Here is a 25,737-nt window from a genome sequence, read left to right on the forward strand (position 1 = left end):
ACGTGGGTGGGGATTATGATGGTATCACTTCTTGCTTGTGTCCCCTCACTAAAATGTAAGCTCCATGAGAGCAGAGATTTTTGGGTATATTTCTTGCTTTTATATCCCCAGAACCTACAGTATCTAGCAAGTGTTCAGTAAATATTTTTTAAACAAATCTAAATTAATAAATGCATAGAATAACCAAAAAATTTTTGAAAAGTGAGGAGATGATCAAGCCATTTAAAAATGTACTGCATGGGATGCCTGCGTGGCTTGGTCGGTTAAGTGTCCGACTTTGGCTCAGGTCATGATCTCGCGGTTCATGGGTTCGAGCCCCGCATCAGGCTCTGTGCTGACTGCCAGCTCAGAGCCTGGAGCCTGTTTCAGTCTGTGACTCCCTCTCTCTCTGACCCTTCCCTGTTCATGCTGTCTCTCTCTCATAAATAAATAAAACATTAAATATGTTTAAAAAATAAATAAAAATGTACTATAAACTTACAATACTTAAAAGTGTAATATTGGAACATAGATCCACTGAACAGAGCAGAAAATTCAGAAATACATATAGACACGTATGTACATATTTATCCATATATATCCATATATATGTATATGTATATGTATATGTGTATGTATATGTGTATGTATATGTATATGTATAGATAAGTATCTTCCAAACTTCTACTCCACCTTAAGAGACATCTTCTCAAGTATATTTTTTATATGGGAAGGGATTTATCTCATGATTGCTTCTGAGCTGACCACTGCTTCTCTGTGAACCTTCTCAATGCTTCTGTGTGTTCCTTTGGGCTGCTCACAACCTGGAATTCATCAACTGCACGTTCCTCCCTTATGCTGACGTCTCTGCAAGGGCTTCTTTAGAGAGCTAGCAGAAGGTACTGGGGGCAGGCCTGCTCTCCTCCATGAACTGGTTCTGACTTCATCAACAACTCCAGCTACAGAGTTGTTAATTTCTCCAATGGAGTCATAACATTTAAAACTATACATTAGGGGCACTTGGCAGGGAGGGCTCAGTTGGTAGAGCATGCAACTCCAGATCTCCAGGTATGAGTTTAACCCCCACGTTGGGCATAGAGCTTATTTTATTTATTTATTTATTTATTTAACCATTCATTCATTCATTCATTCATTTAATGTTTATTTTTTGAGAGAGAGAGAGTGAGACAGAATACAATTTGGGGAGGAACAGAAAGAGAGGGAGATACAGAATCCAAAGCAGGCTTCAGGCTCTGAACTGTCAGCACAGAGCCTGATGTTGGGCCTGATCCCAGGAACTGAGAGATCATGACCTGAGCCAAAGTCAGACGCTTAACTGACTGAGCCACCCAGGCACCCCTAGTTTACTTTATTATATTTTAAAGTTTATCTATTTATTTTGAGAGACAGCATGTATGTGAGTGGGGGAGGGGCAGAGAGAGAGAGAGAGACAGAGAATCCTGAGCAGGTTCTGCACCATCAGCACAGGGCCTGATGGGCACCTTGAAGCCACAAACTGTGAGATCAAGACCTGAGCTGAAATCAAGAGTTGGATGCTTAACCAGCTGAGCCACTCAGGGATCCCTAGAGCCTACTTAAAAAAACAAAAAAACAACCCAGTACATTAAATGTGAAGTTTTATGGGTTTGGAGACAAAGATGTTCAGTAAGTTATACATTTGTTAGTCCAATATGGACTCATTTGGTTTCTAACTTATGTCTTCAGTCCTCAGGTCCACCCTTCTTCCGCATAGTACCTCCTTTTTCCTTTTGGAAAATCCTAACTTCTAACCACTAAGGCTGGTCTCACTGTGGGAGACATTCTTCTCCCTGGAAGTACGGCTCTTTAGATTTATTTAGTCTAGGACAATAGCTCATAGCCTCAACAGAGAATTCTAAGGTGAGCTTTGCGAGATGAAATTCTGTCCGGAAGTCACATGCATGCAGGTTGTTAACAAATCTGGACCTCTTTCAGGTCTTCCCACCTGAGATAAATGCACATTCTCTCTTTACTTCTCTGGAAGTCTATTGTGTGAGCAACTATTGGATTAGAGATATATACATTCATGTCATTTAAGGATAAATAGCAGAGAAGAATGCTTTTCTATATTTACAAGTATAAGAGAAAAACTTTCCAATTACATATAATTTGCAAGAAGACCACTATTTATGGTGAAGTAATTTATTTTACATTGTTTTACATACCAATTTTAGTTCCTTTCTTCCATCATGCCTCACCACCACTCCTTCGACATTTCTGTTTTCCAGCTGTGCCCCTTAGATGGGCTCGGAATAATGATAAAAAGGCTCAATACTTATCAATGTATTTCTTTATAAGATGCCGCCTCACCTATCAAGACTTGGCTATAGCTTTATAATAATTCTTCATAAGGTTATGCCAAATGCTACTGGATTCATCTTCCCCTTGTGGGCTCTCCTGTGTGAAGGTCTGTTTCTTTCCCTTTTCTGCCCCTGTGATCTCACCCATGGATAGCCCATGAGTCCATCTGGTTGCCCATCACATTTTTGCCCTTCCTCTCCTCTTGAATGTAGCCTCTTTACTACATTTACTTGTGGAGTTTATTCTGCCAGTCTTCAGGTCATTTTATGAGTTATTTATACTGATTTGAGTGTTATGTAGTTACACTCATGGGAGGAGTTAAGCTTAGTTCCTCCTACTCCACTGTCTTCTCTGAAGTCTTCATCGTAAGGTTATGAATTAAATTGCTAGGCGTGGCAAATTCTCCGCTCTAATTTCTGTTAGCAGTGGCGGCATAACAGTGGTTTCATGCTTCTCAGAACATAAGATTAAAACGGCATTTCTAGATTTAACTGAACTTCATTAATGATCAAATAAATGCCAATTAAAAGAACATTAGAACCATGATGCATCACTTTTGGCCTATCAGATTGGAAAAGTTTTAATACTGTAAAATATCTAGTGCTGGGCACCTGCATGGCTCAGTCGGTTAAGTGTCTGACTTCTGCTCAGGTCATGATCTCTTGGTTCATGAGTTTGAGCCCTGCATCAGGCTCTGTGCTGACAGCTCAGAGCCTGGAAGCCTGCTTAAGTTTCTGTGTCTCTGGCTCTCTGCCCTTTCCCGACTCATTCTCTGTCTCTCTCTCAAAAATAAATACACATTAAAAAAAATTATCTAGTGCTGCCAAGGGCAAAGGGAAGCAGACGTTCTCTCACAATGTTGCTATTTCTTTCTTTTTTTCTTTATTTTTTTTAGCCTTTATTTATTTTTGAGAGAGACAGAGATAGAGTGCAAGCTGGGGAGAGCAGAGAGAGAGGGAGACATAGAATCTGAGGCAGGCTCCAGGCTCTGAGCTGTCAGCACAGAGCCAGATGTGGGACTCAAACTCATGAACTGTGAGATCATGACCTGAGCTGAATTTGGATGCTTAACTGACTGAGCCACTCAGATGCCCCATTTTTTAAAAAATAATTTCTACACCCAACGTGGGGCTCATGACCCCTTATGATCAAGAATTAGATGCTCCACCAACTGAGCCAGCCAGGTGCCCTATTTCAACTTCTTAAGTGACAATGTATTACTGGGGTAAATGATAAAGATATTTGCAGTTTTGAAAAAAATAAGGGGGTGCTTGGGTGGCTCAGTCGGTTAAGTGTCTGACTTTGGCTCAGGTCATGATCTCATGGTTTATGGGTTCAAGCCCTGCGTTGGGCTCTGTGCTTACAGCTAGCTCAGAGCCTGGAGCCTGCTTCCGATTCTGCGTCTCCCTCTCTGTCTGACCCTCCCCTGCTCATGCTATCTCTCTCTCAGAAATAAATAGAACATTAAAAAAAAGAAAAAAAGAATAAATGTGAAACAACTTAGCATAGTTCTTGACACATATATTTAATAAATAATGTGTTAGAATTTAAATCTTTTGTATTAACCTATATATCTTAAAGCTTTAAAAAATTTTAATTCTAGTATGGTTAACATACAGTGTTATGTTAGTTTCAGGTGTACAATATAGAACTATAGAGAGCTTTCTGTTTCTTTTTTTTTCTTTCCTCATTTCTTTTGTTTCTTAAATTCTACATATGAATGAAATCATAAAGTATTTGTCTTTCTCTGACTGACTTATTTCGCTTAGCATTATACCTTCTAGCTCCATCTACATTTTTGCAAATGGCAAGATGTCATTCTTTTTTTTTCTGGCTGAGTATATATATATACCACACCATCTTTTTCCACTTATCTATCTATGTAACAGTTGGGATGCTTCTACAATTTGGCTATTGTAAATAGTACTGCAATCAACATGTATCTTTTCAAGTTTGTGTTTTTGTATTCTTCCGGTAAATACCAGTAGGGTAAATCATGGATAATGTGGTAGTTCTGTTTTTAATTTTTTGAGTAAACTCCATACTGATTTCCGCAGTGGCTGCACCAGTTTGCATTCCTACCTACCAGGCATGAGGTTTCCTTTTTCTCCACATCCTCACCAATACTTGTTGCTTCTTGTGTTTTTGATTTTGGTCATTCTGACAGGTGTGATTTGGATTCACATCTCCCTGATGATTAGTAATGTTGAGCATCTTTTCATGTGTCTGTTGGCCATCTGTATGTCTTTGGAGAAATGTCTGTTCAAATCTTTTGCCCATTTTTTAGTTGGATTATTTTTTTGCTGCTGAGTTGTATACGTTCTTTATATATTTTGGATATTAGCCCTTTCTCAGATGTGCCATGTGCAAATATTTTCTCCCATTCAGTAGGTTTGTCTTTTAGTTGATTATTTCCTTTAAAAAATTATTTTTAACAGTTTACTTATTTTTGAGACAGAGAGAGACAGAGCATGAGTGGGGGAGGGGAAGAGATAGAGGGAGACACAAGTTCCAAAGCAGCTTCCAGGCTCTGAGCTGCCAACACAGAACCCGACATGGGGCTCGAACCCATGAACCGCGAGATCATGACCTGAGCCAAAGTTGGATGCTTAACCAACTGAGGCACTCAGGCGCCCCAAGTTAATTATTTCCTATATCAAAATAAAAAGCTTTGCAGAAAGTCTTTTTTTTTTTTTTTGCTATAATCCCAATAGTTTATTTTTGTTTTTGTTTCCCTTGCCTCAGGAAACATATCTAGAAAAATGTTGCTACAGCTGATGTCAGAGAAATTACTATCTGTGATTTGTTCTAGAATTTTTGTGGTTTTAGGTCTCACATTTAGGTCCTTAATCCCTTGAAGTTTATTTTTGTGTATGGCCTAAGAACATGGTCCAATTTTATTCTTTTGCATGGTCCAGTCTTCCCAGGACCATTTGTGGAAAAGACTGTCTTTCCCATGGTGCAGTCTTATATCATTGTTGAAGATTAACTGAGAACATAATCAGTCTTAAAACTTTTAGGGGTGTCTGGGTGGCTCAGTTGATTAAGCATCTGGCTCTTGGATCTTGCCTCAGGTCATGATCTCGCGGTTCATGGGATAGAGCCTCGCATCAGGCTATGTGCTGACAGTGTGGAGCCTGCTTGGAATTCTCTATCTCCCTCTCTCTCTGCCCCTCCCCACTCAAAATAACTTAAAAAATTAAAAAAATATAGTTAAAAAATTTTTTTAAAGCTCTTACTATACGTCCTTGCCTACATCTTACTCCATGTATTCCTCAATGTTTTGTGTTTTCCATTGCTATGTGAAGGAAAGGGAAGATTTATTGTTAGAAAGGAGAAGGCAAGGCTAGAAAGGCAGGTAGGGACAAGACTGGGGCCCTTGACTGATGAGGGAGGGGGAGACAGTTAAGTCTGGTTTTTATGCAGTAAGGCCTGAGGAGCCATTAAAAGATTTGATTGATAGGGTAACATAATCTGAGTTACAATGTGAAAATTATATATGTAGCTCTCATTTTCCACCAATGAACTTTTGTTCACAACAATTCCTCCTGATTTTCTCCTTTCCTCTATAACAGGTTGCTCCCTCCTTTTGTTCTCTGGACTTGCCTGTGGTTCCCCATAGTGGGGATGTTCCAAATTGCAGTGCCTCTGCTATTTTGGAACAAACTCATTTACTGCTTGATAATCTCTGTTGTTTAATTTTGAAGGTTGACAATGCTTTAGAAGGATCATTTCTGTTGTAGCACACAGAATGGGGACTGAAGGAGCAAAGGACCAGAGCCACTGAAAGCAACAATTATGGCAAGGTCTTGCAGTTCTGAGAATTGATACCAAACCAGCATAATAATCAAGCACCTGGTGTTTGAACCTTCTGAGGGAGGTTACTGAAGGGTCAAAAGGATGCGGTTCATCTGGTGCTTAAAAAACCCTGAGGCTCACATGCATAAAATCTGCTCAGAACACTCCCCTAGTGTCAGAAAGGTACACATGTGCCCTTAGGCCTGCTTTTGATTTCCCCCCCTATTTTTTGATCTTCTTCTTTCATATTTACCAGCTTAAAAATGCCCTAGATGCTTAGTTGTCAACTTAGAAGAATGTTGAGAATTTGTACAGAAACGTGAGGAGAGTGACTTGCATCGGGCCACAACACAGGTTCTGATCACAAGCGACTGAATATGAAGCAGTAAAGAAATACATACATGAAGGTGTTTAGTGGCAGGTATAGAAACAAGACAGGAGAGTTGGAAGAAACTAAGTAGGATTTAGTGATTCTTAGATGTAGGGATTGAGAGCTTGAGAAAGAAGAAAGATTCTGAGGTTTTTTTTTTTTTTTCTGTTTTAAGTTTTGTTATTTATTTTGAGGCAGCAAGTGAGAGAGAGGGAGGAGAGAATACCAAGCAGGCTTGGCACTGTCAGTGTGGAGGCTGATGGGGCACTCAATCCCATGAACCGTGAGATCATGACCCAAGCTGAAATCAAGAGTTGGATGCCTAACTGACTGAGCCACCTCAGTGCCCCCTCGTTGATGTTTTTCACTGGGGTGTCTAAGAGATCAGTTAAAAAAATTTTTTTTTAAACATTTATTTAGTTTTGAGAGAGAGAGGGAGAGAGAGAACGAGCAGGGGAGGGGAAGAGAGAGACGGAGACATAGGATCTGAAGCAGGCTCCAGGCTTTGAGCTATCAACACAGAGCCCGACGCAAGGCTCAAGCTCATGGACAGCGAGATCATGACCCAAGTTGGACCCCCAACCAACTGAGCCACCCAGACACCCCAGAGATTAGTTTTATAAATAGGTGGAGGAGCAGTTTGGGGGGCTCCATTAAGAATTTAAGAAAGATCATGTTTAGATATGTGGAATTCAATATTGCCAGATTTTATTCAAATGAGAGTTAAAAATTCACAACCACAGGGGCAAATTTGGGTGGCATAGTCAGTTGAACATCCAACTCTTGATTTTGGCTCAGGTCATGATCTCATGGTTATGAGATCGAGCCCCAAGTCAAGCTCCACTCTGAACATGGAGCCTGCTTAAGATTCTCTGTCTCCCTCTCCCTCTGCCCCTTCCCTGCTCATGCTCTCACGTGCTCTCTCTTTCTCTCAAAAAAAAAAATTCATAACCACAGCTGAGTTTATGATATTATAATGTCATGTGGACACAGGGATGGGCGACATCACCGAGGAAGCTTATATGGTAATAATATGAAAGTTGAGGGCCGAAACCAGGAAACTATCACCTTGAGAGGCCAGAAAGGGATAACAGTTCTCTGAGCGGCAAGCAATAAAAAGGTCAGAGTTGGAGAAACCAAGAGTCTTACTGGAGAAAAATCTGAGGAGGATCAAAGTGTCAGTGAATTCAAAGGGTCTGGGATTTAGGAATGAGGTCATTATTGACTTTGGCAGCTGTTTTGGTGGGGTGCTGGGGATGACTTGAACATTATCTTGAAAGTAAAAAGAATGAGGTGATTATTGTGACTCTTAAGGCTAAAAGGGAAGTGAATTTGAGAATATCTTTACGTACAGCTTTTTGTAAGTAACAGTAGTGTGTTAGGCAAACAGAAACAGAAGAGAATTAACCTTGTAACTATTAGAAAAACATAGAAAACCTCCGAATATTTTTAAACAGTCTGGTTGTGTAATTATTATAACTTTTCTGCTCAACACCCTTTGTTAGCTTCATTGCTTGATGAACTATAGTAGTCTTCCCTTGTCTGTGGAGGATACATCCACGACTCCCAATGGATGCCTGAGACGGGAGACAGCACTGAACCCTATCTACACCTATGACAGAGTTAAATGAAAAATTAGACATAGTAAGAGCTTAACAACAACAATAATAAAATAGAAAAAATATATTGTAGTAAAAGTTACGTGAATGTGGTCTTTGTCTCTCTCAAAAAAACCTTATTGTACTGTACTCTTGAGATGGTTAAAAAAAATGTGAGGAGAGGAAGCAAGGTGAATGATGTAGGCATTACGACATAGAGTTAGGCTACTACCCATCTTCTGAATATGTTCGAAGGAGGATGATCTGCTTTATGACCTTGTTTGACCTCGGGTACTGGAAGCCTTGGAAAGAGAAACCATGGATAAGGGGGACTAGTGTATGACCTAGAAGGTCCTTGTGATTTGGGGTTTTCTTCCAGGTTTCCAAATAAATACCTCATGCTGTTTCTTGTGCTGGTGTGTGTAGCTTCCCGTCTTCCTGTTCCTTCTCAGCCTCATGAATCTATAACCATCTTCCCGGAGTAAGCTAACAGTGCTCTGTCAAGCCTTTGGGGGTGCTCTTGGTTGTTGTTAACATTTGCGTGTTCGGATTCCCATTGTGCTTGTATTAAATATCCTGTATTTCTATATAGTCTGTGTTCAATAAATACTAATGAACAAATAAATAAAGATCGCTAGGTTTCATGTGGCACCTAGTCCTCATTTGAAAAATACCTGTGCCATGCAATATTCAATTTTGTGATTAAAAAAATTTTTTTAATGTTTTATTTATTTATTTTTATTTTTGAGAGAGAGATGGCACGAGTGACGGAGGGGCAGAGGGGCAGAGAGAGGGAGACACAGACTCTGAAGACAAGCTCCAGGCTCTTAGCTGTCAGCACAGAGCCCTATGCGGGGCTCGAAGCCATGAACTGAAAGATCATGACCTGAGCTGAGGTCACTGCTCAACTCACTGAGCTAACCAGGCGCCCCAATTTTGTGATTAAAAAAAACAAACAAACCATAAATAAGAAATCTTGTAAATATTTAAAACTCGTTAAGCCAAAAAAAGCGCTAGTCTCATTAGTCTGTTGTAATTTTCCACCGCATTTCTAAATGTTAGAGTGGGCTCTTTTTTTCCTTTCCATAAACTCTTTCCTTTGAAGTATTATCTTCTTTTTGGCAAAATGATTAGGAAGCGGGACAGGCTTCCTTTTTTAATCTAAGTGACAACTCAAACCAATTGAAGTTTCAGTTACAGGAATCAAGGAGGTTTTTTTTTTTAATCTCAATTTATATTTGCATTTATGGCCGTTGGCCTTCCCCAAGGAGACAGGGAAAGGCCGGCCCCTACACCTGGTTTCAGGTTGATTACAAACAAATGGGACAATTTTAGCATTAAAGGTTCATCTTGTATCAAACAGCTTTTTGAGGGGAGGAGGTGGAGGTGGTGAAGATAAAAATCCTCACTCAAAATCCCCGCCAATTTGCACCGTTCTTTGGGGAACAGGTTTTCAAATGCGAAGGAACAAAAGAGGGTTTGGTTTTCCAATCTTCCTGGGGCGGCAGCAGATTGTGAAGCAGCGACCGGAAGAAACCGAAGTATAAATTATCAACTGGAGGAAGGCGCGTGTGCGCGCGCGCGCACTAGGGGGCTTGGAGGAGGAGTGGGGAGAGGTGGGAGCATATGCTAAGGCTCTAAGGACTTTTTTTGCTTGGTACCTCGTTATGTAATATTCATAACGAAAGGCGCTGGAACACTATCAGCGCGCTGACCCGTATTTTCGCGGCCCTGTTTAGCACCCCAGGCTGGGATACAATGGGGATGGGGGAGGGAACAAGAAGCGTCTGGCACGCAGAGAGCGGGCTAAACAGCGGGAAATCAGCCACTTGCGCAGTAGCGTAGCCCCGAGAATTTCCCCCAGGCTTTGGCACCAGTCCACAGACCCCGAGGGGCTACGTTGGCCTTAGGATCCGCAGTTTAACGCACAATCAGGGATCCGGCCTTTTAAGATTTTTATTCAGCACAGGCGGAAAGGGATTAAGGCTTCGATATTTGCACAGCCTGCCGCCTCTGGGGATTCTGAGACTGCGACCCGGGGACCTCAGGCTGAGAACAGCACTTTGCAGCGTGGGCCGGGGCGTTCCCGTGCCGGAGGGACGCGCGCGGCGCGGGAATGCGCGCGGGCACGAGCGCGCCGCTTCTCAGCAACGGCGCATGCGCCTGCTCGCCTCCCCCTCCGCGGCCGCGCAGCTTCGCGGGCTTAGCTCTTCCAATCCAAGTCCCGCTTTCTCCGAGTGCGTATCCTGGCGATGCGGGCCGCGGGAGGCGGGAGGAAAGAGGTCGCCTGGGGCGGGGCCGGGAGGCCTGTGAAAGTTTGCTAAGGTCTGCGGGGGAAGCCCAGTCTCCGGAAGTGGCCGTTGTAAACACCGCCGTCTCCCCAGAGCTTGTCCCCTCCTGTCCCCCTTTGCTATTCGTTCCCCCTTCCCGGGTCCTAGAGTCCGTCGGGTTCCAACAGTTTTTTGCTCTAACCCCCCGCCTCGATCGGCCTAGGCCTCTTTCTACCATTGAGATTTGGAGCTGCCCCTGGGGTCTTGGGTGTGCGGTCTGGACCACGGGAGCCCCCTGAGGTAACCACGGGGTGTCGGGGCTTCGAGGTGAACGACTTGGGCGGGGAGGTGTTGAGAGGAGCGGTATGGGTGGCTGCAGCGAGAGTTATGGGGAACCCCGAGTTAGTTTGTGGTTGTCCTGGGGCTGTTGGTGCCGTTTGTGGGGACACGCCTCCAGCTCCGCGGGCTGGGCCTCTCCGCCCACCTGGGGGAAGATCCCCTTGGGGCGCCCTAACCTCAGACCGCTGCAGCTGGACCCGGAGGACTGGCTAGGGACCCAGAGGGCATGCACTTGGAGCTGCTAAGCTTTACACATCCTGACTGCCGGGCTTTTCCCCTCCGAGAATCAGTAAGCTCTTGGAGGACAAGGACCAAGTCTTTTCCATCCTTAAAAAAATGCCAGCCACACATTAGATACTCTATAAATGTTTGATCAATGAAAGATTGAGTGGTGGTAGGTTGTCATCTGTAGCTTCTACTGCTTACTTTCTAGGACTCTAACAGATGTCGAAAATTTGGCAGTTTTTCCAAGGCTGTGCATTTTCTACAGAAGTAGAGCCTCCTTTTGACTGTTCTTTACTCCATCATGATGATTATCCTACGCAAATAAATATTTTTTCATTTTAAGTAGATCTCTAGTGATTCTGCATAAGTTTACTCAGCAATTTCAGTTGGTCGCCCACCTCTTTAAAATACAAAACACATAATTTTGGAGAGAAGACCCTCCCATTTTGTCACCTGTTTTATTGAAGGGTTAGTGCCTAATAACAACAAAACAATGGTAGAGCGGAAACTACACTGGTCTCCCCTGATATGAAGAAGAAACAAAGGCAGTGCAACCTGCTAAGAGGAAAGGAGGGAGTAGTTTTGGTCTGGAGCTTTGGGTATTAGTCCTGGCATAGAGTTTTATTAGCTTAGTAGCCTAAGGTAAATCACCTAAGCTTACTAGTCATTAGATTCCTTATCTGTCAGATAAGGAGGATGGACTAAATAGGATGAAAGTCCTATTTAATTCTAAAATTCTTTGATTGTCTCAGCCCCCTTGTCATGATCTTGTTTTGAGGAAGGACCCAGACACCCTTTTAAAGGTGAGATATAGAAGTCTGCAGATAGAATTCCCCAACACAGATGTTATTATTGAAGAAAGCCCTATGTTATGAAAAAGGGTGGACTCAGGAGTCAGCCAGAGGTGAGTTTGAATACTGATATCTTTATGCAGGTTACTCAGCCTCTCCAGACCTCAGTGTTCCTTATCTGTGAAATGTGCGTAATCATCTCCTATGCTATTGGGAGGATTCAGTGAGATCAGGGTATGGTTCGCACAGTATCTGGTACATAGTAAGTGCTCAATAATAGTGGCTTTTATCTTTTCACCCTCCCCCCCCGATCTGTACAGACATACTAAGAAATGAATACATTCTGGATGAGCCACTGAAGGACCCAGCTGTGAGGTAGGAAAACTTTGTACCAGCAGTGGCTCTGAAACCTAAAGTAGAATTGTGTTTCTGGCTGGTATTTACTCTTAGGATGTCTAGATCATTGGTCCCTTGGCCTCAATTGCCGCATTACCTATTTCTAAAAACCTTGTTATTGAAGAAGGATATACATAATATCCCTCATCTATTTGAGTAAGAAAAGTCCAACCCCACTATGAACAGAAGACTAATATATTAACATAAAAAGCTGAATTAAACTTTGCCCTTATCGACCACTGCTACAAGATAGCCTGGTTTGGGCCCAAGCCTGTGGTAGTACATTTGGATTGAGAATCCACCAGAGGTCTGAGTCCTCCTTCATTGGGAAGGACTTGTAGTTAGTTTAGTTGGGGTAGGGGTGCAGGGAAGAATGAGCTGTGTCTGAAAAATCTGCAGTAGGGAGCAGAAGGGCTTCCCTGACAAGCAAGGTCTCACATGTTCTCTGGCTGGGCGTGAACCATGTCTCGAAGGCCAAAGGCAAGGCGCACAGCAGACCTATGGAGTAGGCTTGAATCCAGACTGTCACTTACTAGAGACATGACTTTGGGCAAGTGATTGAATATCTTTAAGCCCCAGTTTCCTTACACAGAAAGGGAGGACATTAACAATATCTTCCCCTTGGGAAGTGTAGAAAGAAATAGGTAATCTATAGAAAGTTCTTAGCACTCTGTCTGGAGACGGGATCTTTGTCACAGTGGGCATGATGATAGTAGGAGTAGCTTTGACGTATCAGATCATTTGTTTATAGATGACGTACTGAATGTTTTCAAATGGAAAGCATTATTTACGGAGTCAGATACATATTGGAGAAAGGCTGATGGTGATTGCATATCATAAGGAATTTGTAATCACTCATGCAGATTAGCTAAAGTATTTATTTTAATTTGTGATATTTCATAGGAAGTTTCAAGTAAAGCTTGGGACACATTATGTGAGGAACCTGTAATTCTTTGACTTAGCTCCCTATTTCGTTGACATTTTCATTACTGTACCTAGCTACTTGTCTCATTCGTTACCTTCTTTTCCTTTTTTTTTTTTTTAAGTTTATTTATTTTGAGGAGAGAGCATGTGTGTGCACAGGAGAGAGGCATTCAGAGAGGGAGAGAGAGAATCCCAAGCAGGTCCCACACTGTCAGCTCAGAGCCTAGTGTAGGGCTTGATCCCATAAACCGTGAGACAGGACCTGAGCCAAAATCAAGTCAGATACTCAACTGACTGAGCCACGCAGGTGCCCCTTATCCCCTTCTTTTCACTCTGGTGTATGAAAAAGGAGATTTTGCTACATCTTCTCTTCCATGTTCAATAGGATAGAACTCTGATTATAGTTTAAATTCAGCCACAGATCTGACTTTGGCTCTTCATTAGTCTTCCTAAAATACACTCTTGAATCCCAGTGTCATCAGGAGCTGATACCAGAGACTGGAAAAAAATAAGATGTTGCTAAAAAGGAGACTTAATTTATTTATTATCATTATTACTTTTAATGTTTATTTTTATTTTTGAGAGAGGGAGAGAGAGAGAGAGACAGTGGGAGGGAGAGGGAGAGAGCAGGGGAGGGGTGGAGGGAGAGAGGGAGACACAGAATGTGAAGCAGGCTCCCGGCTCTGAGCTGTTAGCACAGAGCCTAATGCGGGGCTCGAACCCATGAAGTGTGAGATCATGACCTGAGCATCTGACTGAGCCACCCAGCCGCCCCTAAAGGAGACTTTAGATAGGATTTTTTTCTTTTGATGATGAATTTTAAAAATTGGGATATAACTTACATCTCAGAATTCACTGTTTTAAAATGTACAATTCATTGGTTTTTAGTATAGTCACCACATTGTACAGCAATCACCACTATCTAATTCCAGAACACTTCCATCACTCCTAAAAAGAAACCTCAAACAGTCAGACCCAAATCCCCCTCTCCCCGCCCTCCGGCAACCACAGATCTACTTTCTGTTTCCATATATTGCCCATTCCATACATTTTATATGCACGGAATGACAATATGTGGCCTCTTATGTATGGCTTCTTTCACTTAGCATACTATTTTCAAGGTTTACCCATGGTGTGGTATGTATCATTACTTACTTAATTTTTTTAAAAGACTTTATTTTTAAATAATTGCTCCACCCAACATTGGACTTGAACTCATAACCCTGAGTTATAATAGAGTCATATGCTCGACCAACTGTGCCAGCCAGGTGCCCCTACTTAATTCCTTTTAATTTAGCTTTCTTGAAACAGCTTTACTGAATTTGGTAAACTACCTCTTCCCACACTTCTCTGCCCAAGATAAAACCAAAACAAAACACAACAGACATTATTAAAGCCCTATCCTTTTACTGTGAATTAAGGGTTTTATTTGTGCCTTTTGTGACACATATGCATACGTGTGTGTGTTTTCTTTTTTTTTTCACAGAAACAGAAGCATTTTATATATCTACTTTTTAGCCTTGGACATTACTCTTAGTATATAAGAGTCCATTCTTTCTAGATTTTAACTCTTTAACTTCCATTCTGAGGACAGTCTCTCTGAAGTCTGACCTTTGGGGGCGCGGTGGTAAGGTGAAAAGATTTGGGAACTCAGTATCAGAAGAGCTTGATTGAGTCCTTAGTATCTACCATTTAGTTGCTACTGACCTTGAGCAAGTCATTTAGCCTCTGAATCAGGTGAGTTTCCTCAGTTGAAGTGGGGATAATTAACCTCAGGTACGATCATCTTTGCATTGCAGTGTTACAAGGACCAGGGTTCCGCGTATGAAGCACAGGTACAGTGTTCTGCACTGTAGTAGGTGCTCAATAAATTGACAGCAGTATTTATCTGCCACTCTTTCCAAACTTAGTCTTTTAGGTCCCTGGAGAAATAGGATTCTTCCCATCATGTTGTTACCATCTTCTTTGTCCTGGGTCAAACTATTGTAGTGTTAGCTAAATCACTGATTGTTTTAAAAGATCCCTAGGTGTTTGTCAGTAGAAATCATAACTAGGTTCTCAGCATTGCGGTTTTGTCTCCATCTTGGCTGGCAAAGCAAAGCAATGGCCCAGATCAAACTGCAGGAGGAAACAGGGCCAGGAAATCTCAGAAACAAGCTACCGTAACTTTTAACATTCACAAAAACAACACAAGACAGCATTCCATGAAGTCAGAAAAGCTTTCCTGAAGCTTGGCCCATACTTAAAGTTTGTGTTCAGTAACAAAGCAATAGAGGATAGGGTTTGTGTTCAGTAATAGAAACGTACAGTGATTGAGCACTGAATATATGCTGAATGTATTATTTCAGTCTCAAATATATGAGATTGATGTAATTATTCCATTCTTAAGATTGAGGAAGCAGGCTCACACAGTGTAAGCAACTTGCCCACGGCCACACTCATAAAGATGCTTAAAGGCATCCTAAGTCACATCTCTCTGAGTCTGAAGCTTATGGTCTTTCTTGGGCTATTGGACTTCTCCTAGGGATACCAAGGGACACTTGCGGGATCTTGGTTATTTGTGTCTGTTTGGGCTTAATTATTGTTATCTCTGTTTAAATTATAATCCCAGAGATTCCTGCACACTACAGATATAATAAAGCAACTTACTTTAAATGGTTGGCTTTGTATAATTTGGATTATGTCCCATAGAAGAGGGTTCCAGAGAGGGCAGTGAAAGTGACAACTACTCTCTTTATTCTTCCTTGGTCCCTTAAGAGAAGGACTTTCAAAATTACCATGAGATCATTCGTTGGGAGTACTTTGGTCTCTTTGATTGTAGCATTGCACTAAAAATATCTCACTTATGCCCAGTACCTGGAAGGCTCAGTTGGTTAAGCATCTGACTTCAGCTCAGGTCATGATCTTATGGCTCCAGAGTTTGAGCCCCGACCTGGGCTCCACAGCGAGAGCGTGGAGCTTGTCTGTGATTCTCTCTCTCTCCATCTGCCCCCCAACTTGTGCACCTGCTCCCCCCCTCAAAATAAATAAGCTTTAGGGACTTAGCTTTCTTTCAAATGAATTCCATTCCCTAGAAATAGGTTCTACATTCCTTTTCTAGTTCAAGAGTAATTGGTCACTATTTTTTAATTTAATTTATTTTATTTTTGCTAATTTTTCTTAGTGTTTATTTTTGAGAGAGAGACACACACAAAGAGCCAGTGGAGGAGGGGCAGAGAGAGAAAAGGGAGACACAGAATCTGAAGCAGACTCCAGGCTCTGAGCTGTGAGCACAGAGCCTGAGGTGGGGCTCAAACCTATGAACCCGTTAAATCATGACCTGAGCCAAAGTCAGACAGTTAACTGACTGAGCCACTCAGGTGCCCTGGTCACTATTTAAAAAAAATTTTTTTTAAATGTTTATTTTTGAGAGAAAGAGACAGAGAGTGAGTGGGGGAGGGGCAGACACACACACACACACACACACACACACACACACACACACACACACAGAATCCTAAGCAGGCTCCAGCGTCTGAGCTGTCACCACGGACATTAGACTTTTCATTAGAGAAATTAAAATAATATCATAGAATCTTGTTCCTACAAGAAGGAATATCTTTTTAACATTTTGCCATTTTTGCTTCTAATCTTTCTTGAAAGAAATCAAATGCAATAGCTTTTAAAAATACAAGTATTTAAATGTGTGTTATAATTTAAAAATATGAGTAAGTTGCAGAAAAACACAAAAATCATTCATAGTCTCAAGACTCACATGTATAACTACTGTGATACTGTTTACTATTTTAACAGACTTCAGCCCACCTAACCTGTAAGCCACAGACATCTTGGACGGTTTTAATCATCAGTAACGAAGCATATCATTACAAAACTGGGCCATTTTGAAAGTTGGAACTTACCATGAGCTTAAACACTTCAAGTAATGCCCTTGGTGATACCCAAAGGTAAGCGCCAGTCTATTCCTTATGTTGAGGACCGCTTTTGGGTTGTAAGAAACAGGGAGAAGCAGTCGGGGTACTGACTGTAAGGATTCTTGGGGTGCGCCCAGAGAAGCAGGTAGGATGTTTCACAGGCACCAGAACCGAATGTGGGACTTCGCTCCTTTGTTGACTCGTCCATGAATGTCAGAGTATGTGTGCTTTTTCCTGTCCTTAGAGAATTGCTTATTCGTTTCTACTTCTCTAAATCTCTTCTCCTTCTATTTCTGCTTCTTCACATTTCTGTGTGATCCTCCCTTCGGGCAGCCCTAGTCTGGCGGCTTTGGTATTCCCTCTTGCCGCAGTGGTAGTTTACTGACTTCTGTTTAGGCATTCATTGGTTTTCGCTCCCATTGCACCTGCTCTTTTACTTGGAGTTCATAGTCCAAGAATTGCTGTTGCTTGTCTTTTTTGCCCCACTGATATCTGCCTTTGGAGAAGGTGCTTCTAAAGTGAAAAGTAGAAACTCTGAGTCTATCATATAAGACTGAGCCACTTTGGAGAGTGCAACCCAAACCGTGGTTTACAAAGAAATAAGTACAGAAATTGAAAGTGTTTAGAAACTTTCATAATCATCTAACTGTAATTTTCTGTTCGTTGAATCTGGTAATAAAACACTTGGGGTTGGGGCACCTGGGTGGCTCAGTTGGATAAGCATCTGACTTCGGCTCAGGTCATGATCTCATGGTTTGTGGGTTCATGCCCTGCATTGGGCTCTGTGCTGACAGCTTGGAGTCTGGATCCTGCTTCGGATTCTGTGTCTCCCTTTCTCCCTCTCTATCTGCCTCTCTCATCATACTCTGTCCCTCTCTCTCAAAAATAAACAAACATTAAAAAAAACACTTGGGGTTGTATTTTATCTGTTTTTAAAATTTCTTATTTAGTTACTCATTTTAATCTATTTTCGTGGCACTTGGGTGGCTCAGTCCATTGACCCTCCGACTCCTGATTTTGGCTCGGGTCATGATCCCAGGGTCATGGGATTGAGCCCTGCATTGCGCTCCATGCTGAGTATGGAACCTGCTTAAGAGTCTTACTCTCTCTCTCTCCTTCTGCCCTTCTCCCCTGCTCATATTCTCTCTCTTAAAAAAGATTAAAATGTATTTTACATTTTACAAAAGCATCACTTATGGGGTTGAGGGGAATAGTGCTTGCTCATGTTTAGTTTGAGAAGAACTGATCTCGACTCCCTCTTCAGCAAGGATGTGTGGGTGGGGCAAGGACCATGACTAACATGTACTTCAACTATAAATAGGATTTGCTATAGAAACATTTTCCACCTATCTTTAGAAGCTACCTTAAGTCCTGTTGGAGAAAGGTAGGGAATGAAATATAACCTTTTGCTAAAAGCCTTTTCACTTTTGGAGGGGACGTTTTACCACAAAAATATATACCTGTCATGATTTTTAATGACTAAATTATTCTTTAGAATTCTAGAATCTGGCTAAATGAAGTTAAACTCTGCTATATACCACTAATTTACTTTCTATTTCTATGGATTTGCCTTTTCTGAACAATTCATATAAATGGACTCATACAACATGTGGTCTTCTGTGTCTGACGTCTTTCACTAGGCATGTTCTTCAGGTTTATCTTACTGTTAACAAGTATCAGTATTTCGTTTCTTTTTTATTGCTGAATTGTATTCTGTTGTATGGAAACAGCACATTTTGGGTACCCACTCACCAGCTGAAGGACATGGTAGATTGTTTCCACTTTTTGTACAAGTCTTTGTGTGGAGATGATTTCTCTTGTGTAGCTTCTTAGGACCAGCATTACTTCATTGTACAGTAAGTTTATATTACATTTCTTTAAAGTTTATTTACTTGAGAGAAAGAGACAGCAAGAGTGGGGGAGGGGCAGAGAGGGAGGGAGACGGAGAGAATTCCAAGCAAGCTTGTCACTGCCAGCACAGAGCCCGACACAGGGCTTGAATTCACAAAACTGTGAGATCATGACCTGAGCCGAAACCAAGAGTTAGACGCTTAATCGACTGAGCCACCCAGGCATCCCTATGTTAATTTTTTTTAAAGAAACTGCTAGGGGTACCTGGGTAGCTCAGTCAGTTAAGCATCCAGCTTTGACTCAGTCATGATCTTATAGTTCGTGAGTTTGAACCTCGCATCAGGCTCTGTGCAGACAGAGTGGAGGAGCCTGGAACCTGCTTTGAGTTCTGTGTCTTCCTTTCTCTCTGCCTCTACCCTGCTCAAGCTCTGTCTCTCTCTCTCTCTCTCTCTCAAAAATCAATAAATGTAAAAACTAAATAAATAAAAGAAAGTGCTAGATTGTATTCTAAAATGGCTGAACTAGTTTACATTTCCACCAGCAATATATGAGGGTTTTAGTTTCTCCACGCTTTTTTTTTTTTTGAAAAATTTTTAATGTTTTATTTGTTTTTGAGAGGGAGAGAGAGACAGCATGAGCAGGAGAGGTCAGAAAGAGAGGGAGACACAGGTACAAAGACAGGCCCCAGGCTTTGAGCTAGCTATCAGCAAAGAGCCTGACACAGGGATCGAACCCACAAACTGTGAGATCATGACCTGAGCCGAAGTTGGACGCTAACCGACTGGGCTGTTCAGGTGTCCCAGTTTCTCCACATTCTTGCCAATACTTATTTTCTGATCTTTTTAAAACATTTACTTAAATTCCAGTTGAGTTAATTAACTTGATGTGCTATATTATTTTCAGTTGTACAATATAAGTGAGTGAATTTTTTTGATTGACTTTTTGCTTACAGCCATTCTAGTGAATGTGAAGTGGCATGTTATGATTTTAATCTGTATTTTCCTAATGAGTAATGAGCATCTTTGTATGTACTTTTTTGCCATTTATATATCTTCTTTGGTGAAAAGCCTATTCAGATCTCTTGCTCATTTTTAACCTGGTTGTCTTTTTGTTACTGAGCTTTAAGAGTTTTTTAAATATTCTGGATACAGATCTTTTATTGGATATATAATCTGCACATATTTTCTCCCATTTGTTGCCTTGACTTCATTTTCCTTTTTTTCTTTTTTTTTGAGAGAAAGAGAGCACATGCATTCACATTTGGGCAGTGGAGGGGGCAGAGGGAGAGAGAGAAATCCCAAGCAGGCTCGTTGTCCAGCATGCAGCCTGACCTCTGGGCTTGATCCCATGACTAACTGATTGACTGACTGACCAAACTGACCATGAGATCCTGACCTCAGTTGAAATTAAGAGTTGAATGCTCAACCCCATTGACTTAATTTTCCCAATAATGTCTTTTTGAAGTGCACATGCTTTAAATTTTTTTGAAGTCCAATCTGTGTCTCTATGAAACCTTTGCCTAACTTAAAGTCATGAAGATTTTTTTCCTGTGTTTTCTTCTAGAAGTTATATAATTTCAGTTTTTACATTTAAGTATGTGCTCCATTTTAAGTTACCTTTTATGTATGGTGTGAGGTAAGGGTCTAAATTAATCTTTATGCATGTGTGGATAGCCAGTTGTTTTACCACCATGTGTTGATAAGACTGTTTTTTCCTGTTGAATTGCCTTGACACCTTTGTTGAAAATTAATGGGCCAAATATGAGTTTATTTCTAGAGCCTCAATTATGGTACATTGATCTACATGTCTTTTCTTAATTTAATTCCATACTATTTTCATTACTGAAGCTTTGTAGTAAGTTTTGAAATTAGGAAGTAAAAGTTCTCCCATTTGTTGTTTTTAAAGATTGTTTTAGTTATTCTGAGTCCTCTGCTTTTCCATATAAATTTTCAGATCAGCTTGTCAATTTTTTTTTTTTAACCAAAAAAGCATTCTGGGATTATGGTAGGGATTATGTTGGATGTGTAGATCATTTTGGAGATAATTGTCACCTTAATAATACTGACTCCTCCAACACATGAATGTGAATATGGAATGTCTTTTCATTTATTTAAGTCTTTAATTTCTTACAACAATAATTTGTATTTTTCAGTGTAGAAGGCTTACACTTCTTTTGTTAAATTTAATCCTGAGTCTTTTTTTTGATGCTATTATACATTGAATTATTTTTCTAAATTTCATTTTTGGCTTGTTCATTGTTACGTATAGAATCCCACTTGGTCATGCTGTGTAATTGTTTAAAGATGTTGCTAGATTGGGTTTGCTAATGTTTTGTTGAGGATTTGTTGCGTCTCTATTCATGAGAGAATAGAGTTTCTTCATAGTTTTCTTTCTTGTGATGTCTGACTCACTTTGATATTAGATAATGCTGGGTTAATAGAATGAGCTGGAAAGTGTTTCCACCTCCTCTAAAGTGAGGATTGGTGTTATTTCTTCTTTAAATGTTTGGTAGAATTTAGTAGGGAAGCCATCTGGACTTGGGCTTTATGGTTAGATTTTTTAAATTATAAATTCAATATCTTTAACTGTTAGGGGTCTATTCAGATTTTGTTTCTTTTGGGATTAGTTTTGATAATTTCACTCTTTCTAGGAATTTGTTCATTTGATCTACATTGTTTGACTTGTTGGCAGAAAATTGTTCATAGTATTTATTATAATCCTTCTAGGTTGGCATTCCCTCTTTCATTCTTTATTTTTATAATTTGAGTCTTTTCTCTTTTTTGTCTATCTAGCTAAACATTTATCAAGTTTGTTAATCTTTTCAAAGAACCAAATTTTGGTTTCATTGATTCTCTCTATTGTTTTTTTTAGCTTATTTTAGTTATTTAGTTTTAAAAAATTAACTTTACATATGTACATTATTTAAAGAATCTAATATTCTAGAAGAATTACTGCTATTAGGAAAAATAGCAGTACTAATTTTGTGTGATCACCGTCTTGATCCCAGAAACAATCATTTCAACTCTCCAAGACGATTTTTATTTTAAAAAATTATTATTAAAAATTTTTTTAATGTGACCCTCAGAAATTTTTTCTTAATTTTAGAGAGAGCGGGTGTGTGTGTGTGTGTGTGGGGAGAGAGAGAGAGAGAGGGAGAGAGAGAGAGAGAGAATCTTAAGCAGGCTCCATGCTCAGTGCAGATTCAGACTCTGGGGTCTATCCCATGACTCTGGGATCATGACCTGAGCCTAAATCAAGAATTGGACGTTCAGCCGACGGAGCCACCCAGGTGCCCCTTAAAAAATTGTTTTTAATTTTATTTAAAACTTTGTATTTTCTGTATTGAAGTATAGTTGACACACAATGTTATACTGATTTCAGTACAAGATGGTGATTCAACAAGTCTATATGTTATGCTATGCTCACTAAAAGTGTAGCTGTAGCCACCATCTGTCACTATAGTCTGGACAGGGACCAAGCTAATCTTCTGTGTATCATTCCAATTTTGGTATATGTGCTGCCAAAGCGAGCACTGTCACCATACTCCAAGATGATTTTTAAAACCTGTATCTTTTAAAAACTTTTTTAAGTTTATTTATTTTGAGAGAGAGACAGAGACAGAAAGAGAGAATATGAGTGGGGGAGGAGTAGAGAGGGAGGGGAATGAGAGAGAGAGCCCCATGTGGGGCTCAAACTCCTGAACCGTGAGATCATGACCTGAGGCAAAGTTGGACACTTAACCAACTGAGCCATCCAGATGCCCCTGTATCTCTTAAAATTTTTTTTATATCGATATTAGATTTTTCAGGTTTAGCCATTATCTATTGACTTCCCACTACAGAAGATCATAATTTCATTTTCATTCATGCCTCCTTTTTCTGTCCTCTTTATATTTATTAATATTGCAATCTTGATTAAGTTTCAGTGTTTATGGTGTTATAATTTTGAAAACTTCCCAGTTGAGCCTTTGAGTAGTTTTTTCTCTCATATATTGTTTTTCTCATATAGATTTGATAATTGTTTCATTGATTGTTTAGTTTGCTTCATTTCTATGAGTTTATCATGACTTCAACTTCATATTCCAACCAAGTCATATAAATCTCTCAATGAGTTCAGATAGTTGAAGTATTCTGACTTATTTTTAATTTTAATTCCAGTATAGTTAACATACAGTGTTATATTAGTTTCAGTTGTACAATATGGTGATTCAACAATTCTGTACATTTCTTAGTGCTCATTCTGATAAGTGTTTTCCTATCACCTTCACCTGTTTCATCCACACCCCTGAAGTATTCTGTTGTGTTCTGTTTGCATCTTCTTCAAGAAATCACTTCTGGAAGATTTGGCCAGTCCAGTAGTGCAGCTGGGACAGATTCCCATTTAGGTGTTGTGCGTTGCTGGCCAAAATCATTACCTGGTGTTCCTTTCTTTACCATCCTGAAAGTCCCTTTGATGCCTTTTTGGTTTTTTTTGGTCTTACTCTACTTTTGGGATCCCCCGTCTTTCTCTTTCTAGGTTTAGATCCTTATTTTAGTGGAATCTTCCATCAGCCACTTCATGGCAGGTAAATGTTTTCGTGCTTTGTAGATACGAACTGTAGTCTTTCTCATTCCCTTGTCTTTGAAAAGTAACTTGTTGGCCATAAATTCCAAGTGGTAATTATTTTCCCTGGGGATGTTTTTCAGACATCCTGGAGACTTTTCTTTTACATTTACTTATTTTGCCTTTCTTTTCTTAGTTTGTGTTTTGATTTCCAAGAGTTCTTTTTTTGTTCTCTGAATATTTCCTTCTTTATTACATTCAGTTTTTGTTTTATGGATATTATATCCTCTTTTTTGCCTGAAGATATGTTTTCCCCCCTCTTTTTAAAGCTATCTTTCCTCCTCATAGTCTTTGAGGACTCTTCCTCTGCCCCCACAATTTCGTCTCTTTCTAACTCTTGCTTCCTAACTTCTGGTGACCCTTAGCTGTCTGTTACCATTTATTTATTTATTTATTTATTTTTTAAAATTTTTTTTAATTTTTATTTATTTCTAGGAGAGAGAGAGAGAGACAGCGTGAGCAGGGGAGGGTCAGAGAGAGAGGGAGATACAGACTCTGAAACAGGCTCCAGGCTCTGAGCTGGCAGTCAGCACAGAGCCCGACGCGGGGCTCGAACCCACGAACCGTAAGATCATGACCTAAGCGAAAGTCGGATGCTTAACCGACTAAGCCACCCAGGCGCTCCTGTCTGTTACCATTTAAAAGAGGAGGACGCCTGGGTGGCCCAGCTGACTGAGTGTACAGCTCTTCATTTCGGCTCAGGTCATGATCCCAGGATCATGGGATTGAGCTTCATGTAGGGCTCCACGTTTAGCATGGAGCCTGCTTGGGATTCTCTCTCGCTGTCTCTCTCTCTCTCTCTCTCTCTCTCTCTCTCCTCTCCCTCCCTCACACTCTCACTCTTTCTCTCAAATTACAAAATAAAAAATAAAAAAATAAATGTAGAGGGGCGCCTGCGTGGCTCAGTTGGTTAAGCATCTGACTTCAGCTTAGGTCATGATCTCACAATTCGTGAGTTCAAGCCCTGTATTGGACTCGCTGTTGTCAGTGCAGAGTCCGCTTTAGATCCTCTGTTCCCTTCTCTTTGTACCCCTCCTCTGCTTGCACTCTCTCTCTCTCAAAAATAAGCAAACATTAAAGAAAATAAAGGCAGGGGCCATCAAGTGGACTAGAAGCTCAGCGTGGAAGGCTTTGTGTTTGTTGCATTCTCTGTAGCATGATGTAGTTAAGCTGTTAGTTGGAGAACCTGTAGCCTCAGCGTCTTAGGTCTTTTTCGCCTTGCTGGTTAGATTCTCTAGGGAAGATCCTTCCATTCTCTCCTTGGCTGCCATTGTTCTGGCAGGCAAGATGTTTTAGAAGACCAGGGCTCTCATTTATCATGTAAGTTTTGACCTGAGTCTCGTATTTTTGGTGTGAGGTTTCACATCATTTGCATCTGATGTCTCTAATCCAGAGACCTTCTGGTTTATGCTCTCCAGGGAATAAACGCTTACCTAGTGTTCTGCCAGAGTAGGGAAGAGACCCGTACCCAGTCATATCGTGTATAGGGTAGAAGATCCAAGGATCTCGTTTGTTGGCAGACTTTCAACCAATTATCTTGTTTTCTGCTCTACTTTTACCCCATTTGCAAAGCTGTTGTCAATTAATTGAGCTTTTTGGGGCTCAGGTGTAAATCAGGTTGCTTTCCTCACTTTTGGCTTCAAATTCAATTCTCTTACGTAAATCAATTACCACTTATCCAACTGCTTTCTAACTTCTAATATTTTATTACTATTTTCTCATCTTCTGTGTTCTTTCTCTTTGTGGATTTTTATCTCTTAATTCTCTTTGCTGGTATTTTCATTAAATTTTTAATTTTAATTTTGGGGAAAGTGCTTTAGTTTGCTGTTTTTTTTTTCTAAACGTTTATTCATTTATTTTGAAAGAGAGGGAGAGAAAGCACAAGTTGGGGAGGGACAGAGAGAATCCCAAGCAGGCTCCATGCTGTCTGCGCAGAGCCTGTCATGGGACTTCATCTCATGAACTGTGAGATCATGACCTGAGCCAAAATCAAGAATTGGATGCTTAACTGACTGAGCCACTTAAGTACCCTTAGTCTGCTTGTTTTAAGCCCGAATCTATGTTCTGTCACTTAAACTTTTTCTTTTTGTAATATGTATATATTGCATTTGCGATAAGTAAAATACAGTATTTAAAAAAGTAAAAAGAACTCAATTTTTCCAAAGTTACACAGCTTATGATAGGATCAATCTTTTTTTTTTTTCTGATGTTTTATTTATTTCTGAGAGGGAGAGAGAGAGAGACAGCGTGAGCAGAGGAGGGTCAGAGAGAGGGAGACACAGAATCCGAAGCAGGCTCCAGGCTCTGAGCTGTCAGCACAGAGCCCGACGTGGGGCTTAAACC

General features: G+C 40.6%; 1 protein-coding gene and 1 non-coding gene across 2 annotated transcripts in view; one reads left to right on the forward strand and one right to left on the reverse strand.

Annotated features, from left to right (window-relative positions):
• Positions 1–10,396: 10,396 nt before the first annotated feature.
• Positions 10,397–25,737, forward strand: part of CCDC171 (coiled-coil domain containing 171) — a 285,435-nt gene continuing 270,094 nt past the window's right edge. The window contains exons 1-2 of the mRNA XM_077765058.1: positions 10,397–10,655; positions 16,823–16,974. Coding sequence (XP_077621184.1) covers positions 16,931–16,974 — 44 coding nt within the window. The 5' untranslated portion in view covers positions 10,397–10,655; positions 16,823–16,930. The remainder of the gene's footprint in view (positions 10,656–16,822; positions 16,975–25,737) is intronic.
• Positions 22,220–22,325, reverse strand: LOC144232281 (U6 spliceosomal RNA). Its single transcript, XR_013335350.1, has one exon. It is a non-coding gene; the product is annotated as a U6 spliceosomal RNA (small nuclear RNA).

This window comes from Crocuta crocuta, unplaced genomic scaffold (assembly GCF_008692635.1).
Source record: "Crocuta crocuta isolate KB4526 unplaced genomic scaffold, BGI_CrCroc_1.0 scaffold687, whole genome shotgun sequence".
Taxonomy (NCBI): Eukaryota; Metazoa; Chordata; class Mammalia; order Carnivora; family Hyaenidae; genus Crocuta; species Crocuta crocuta.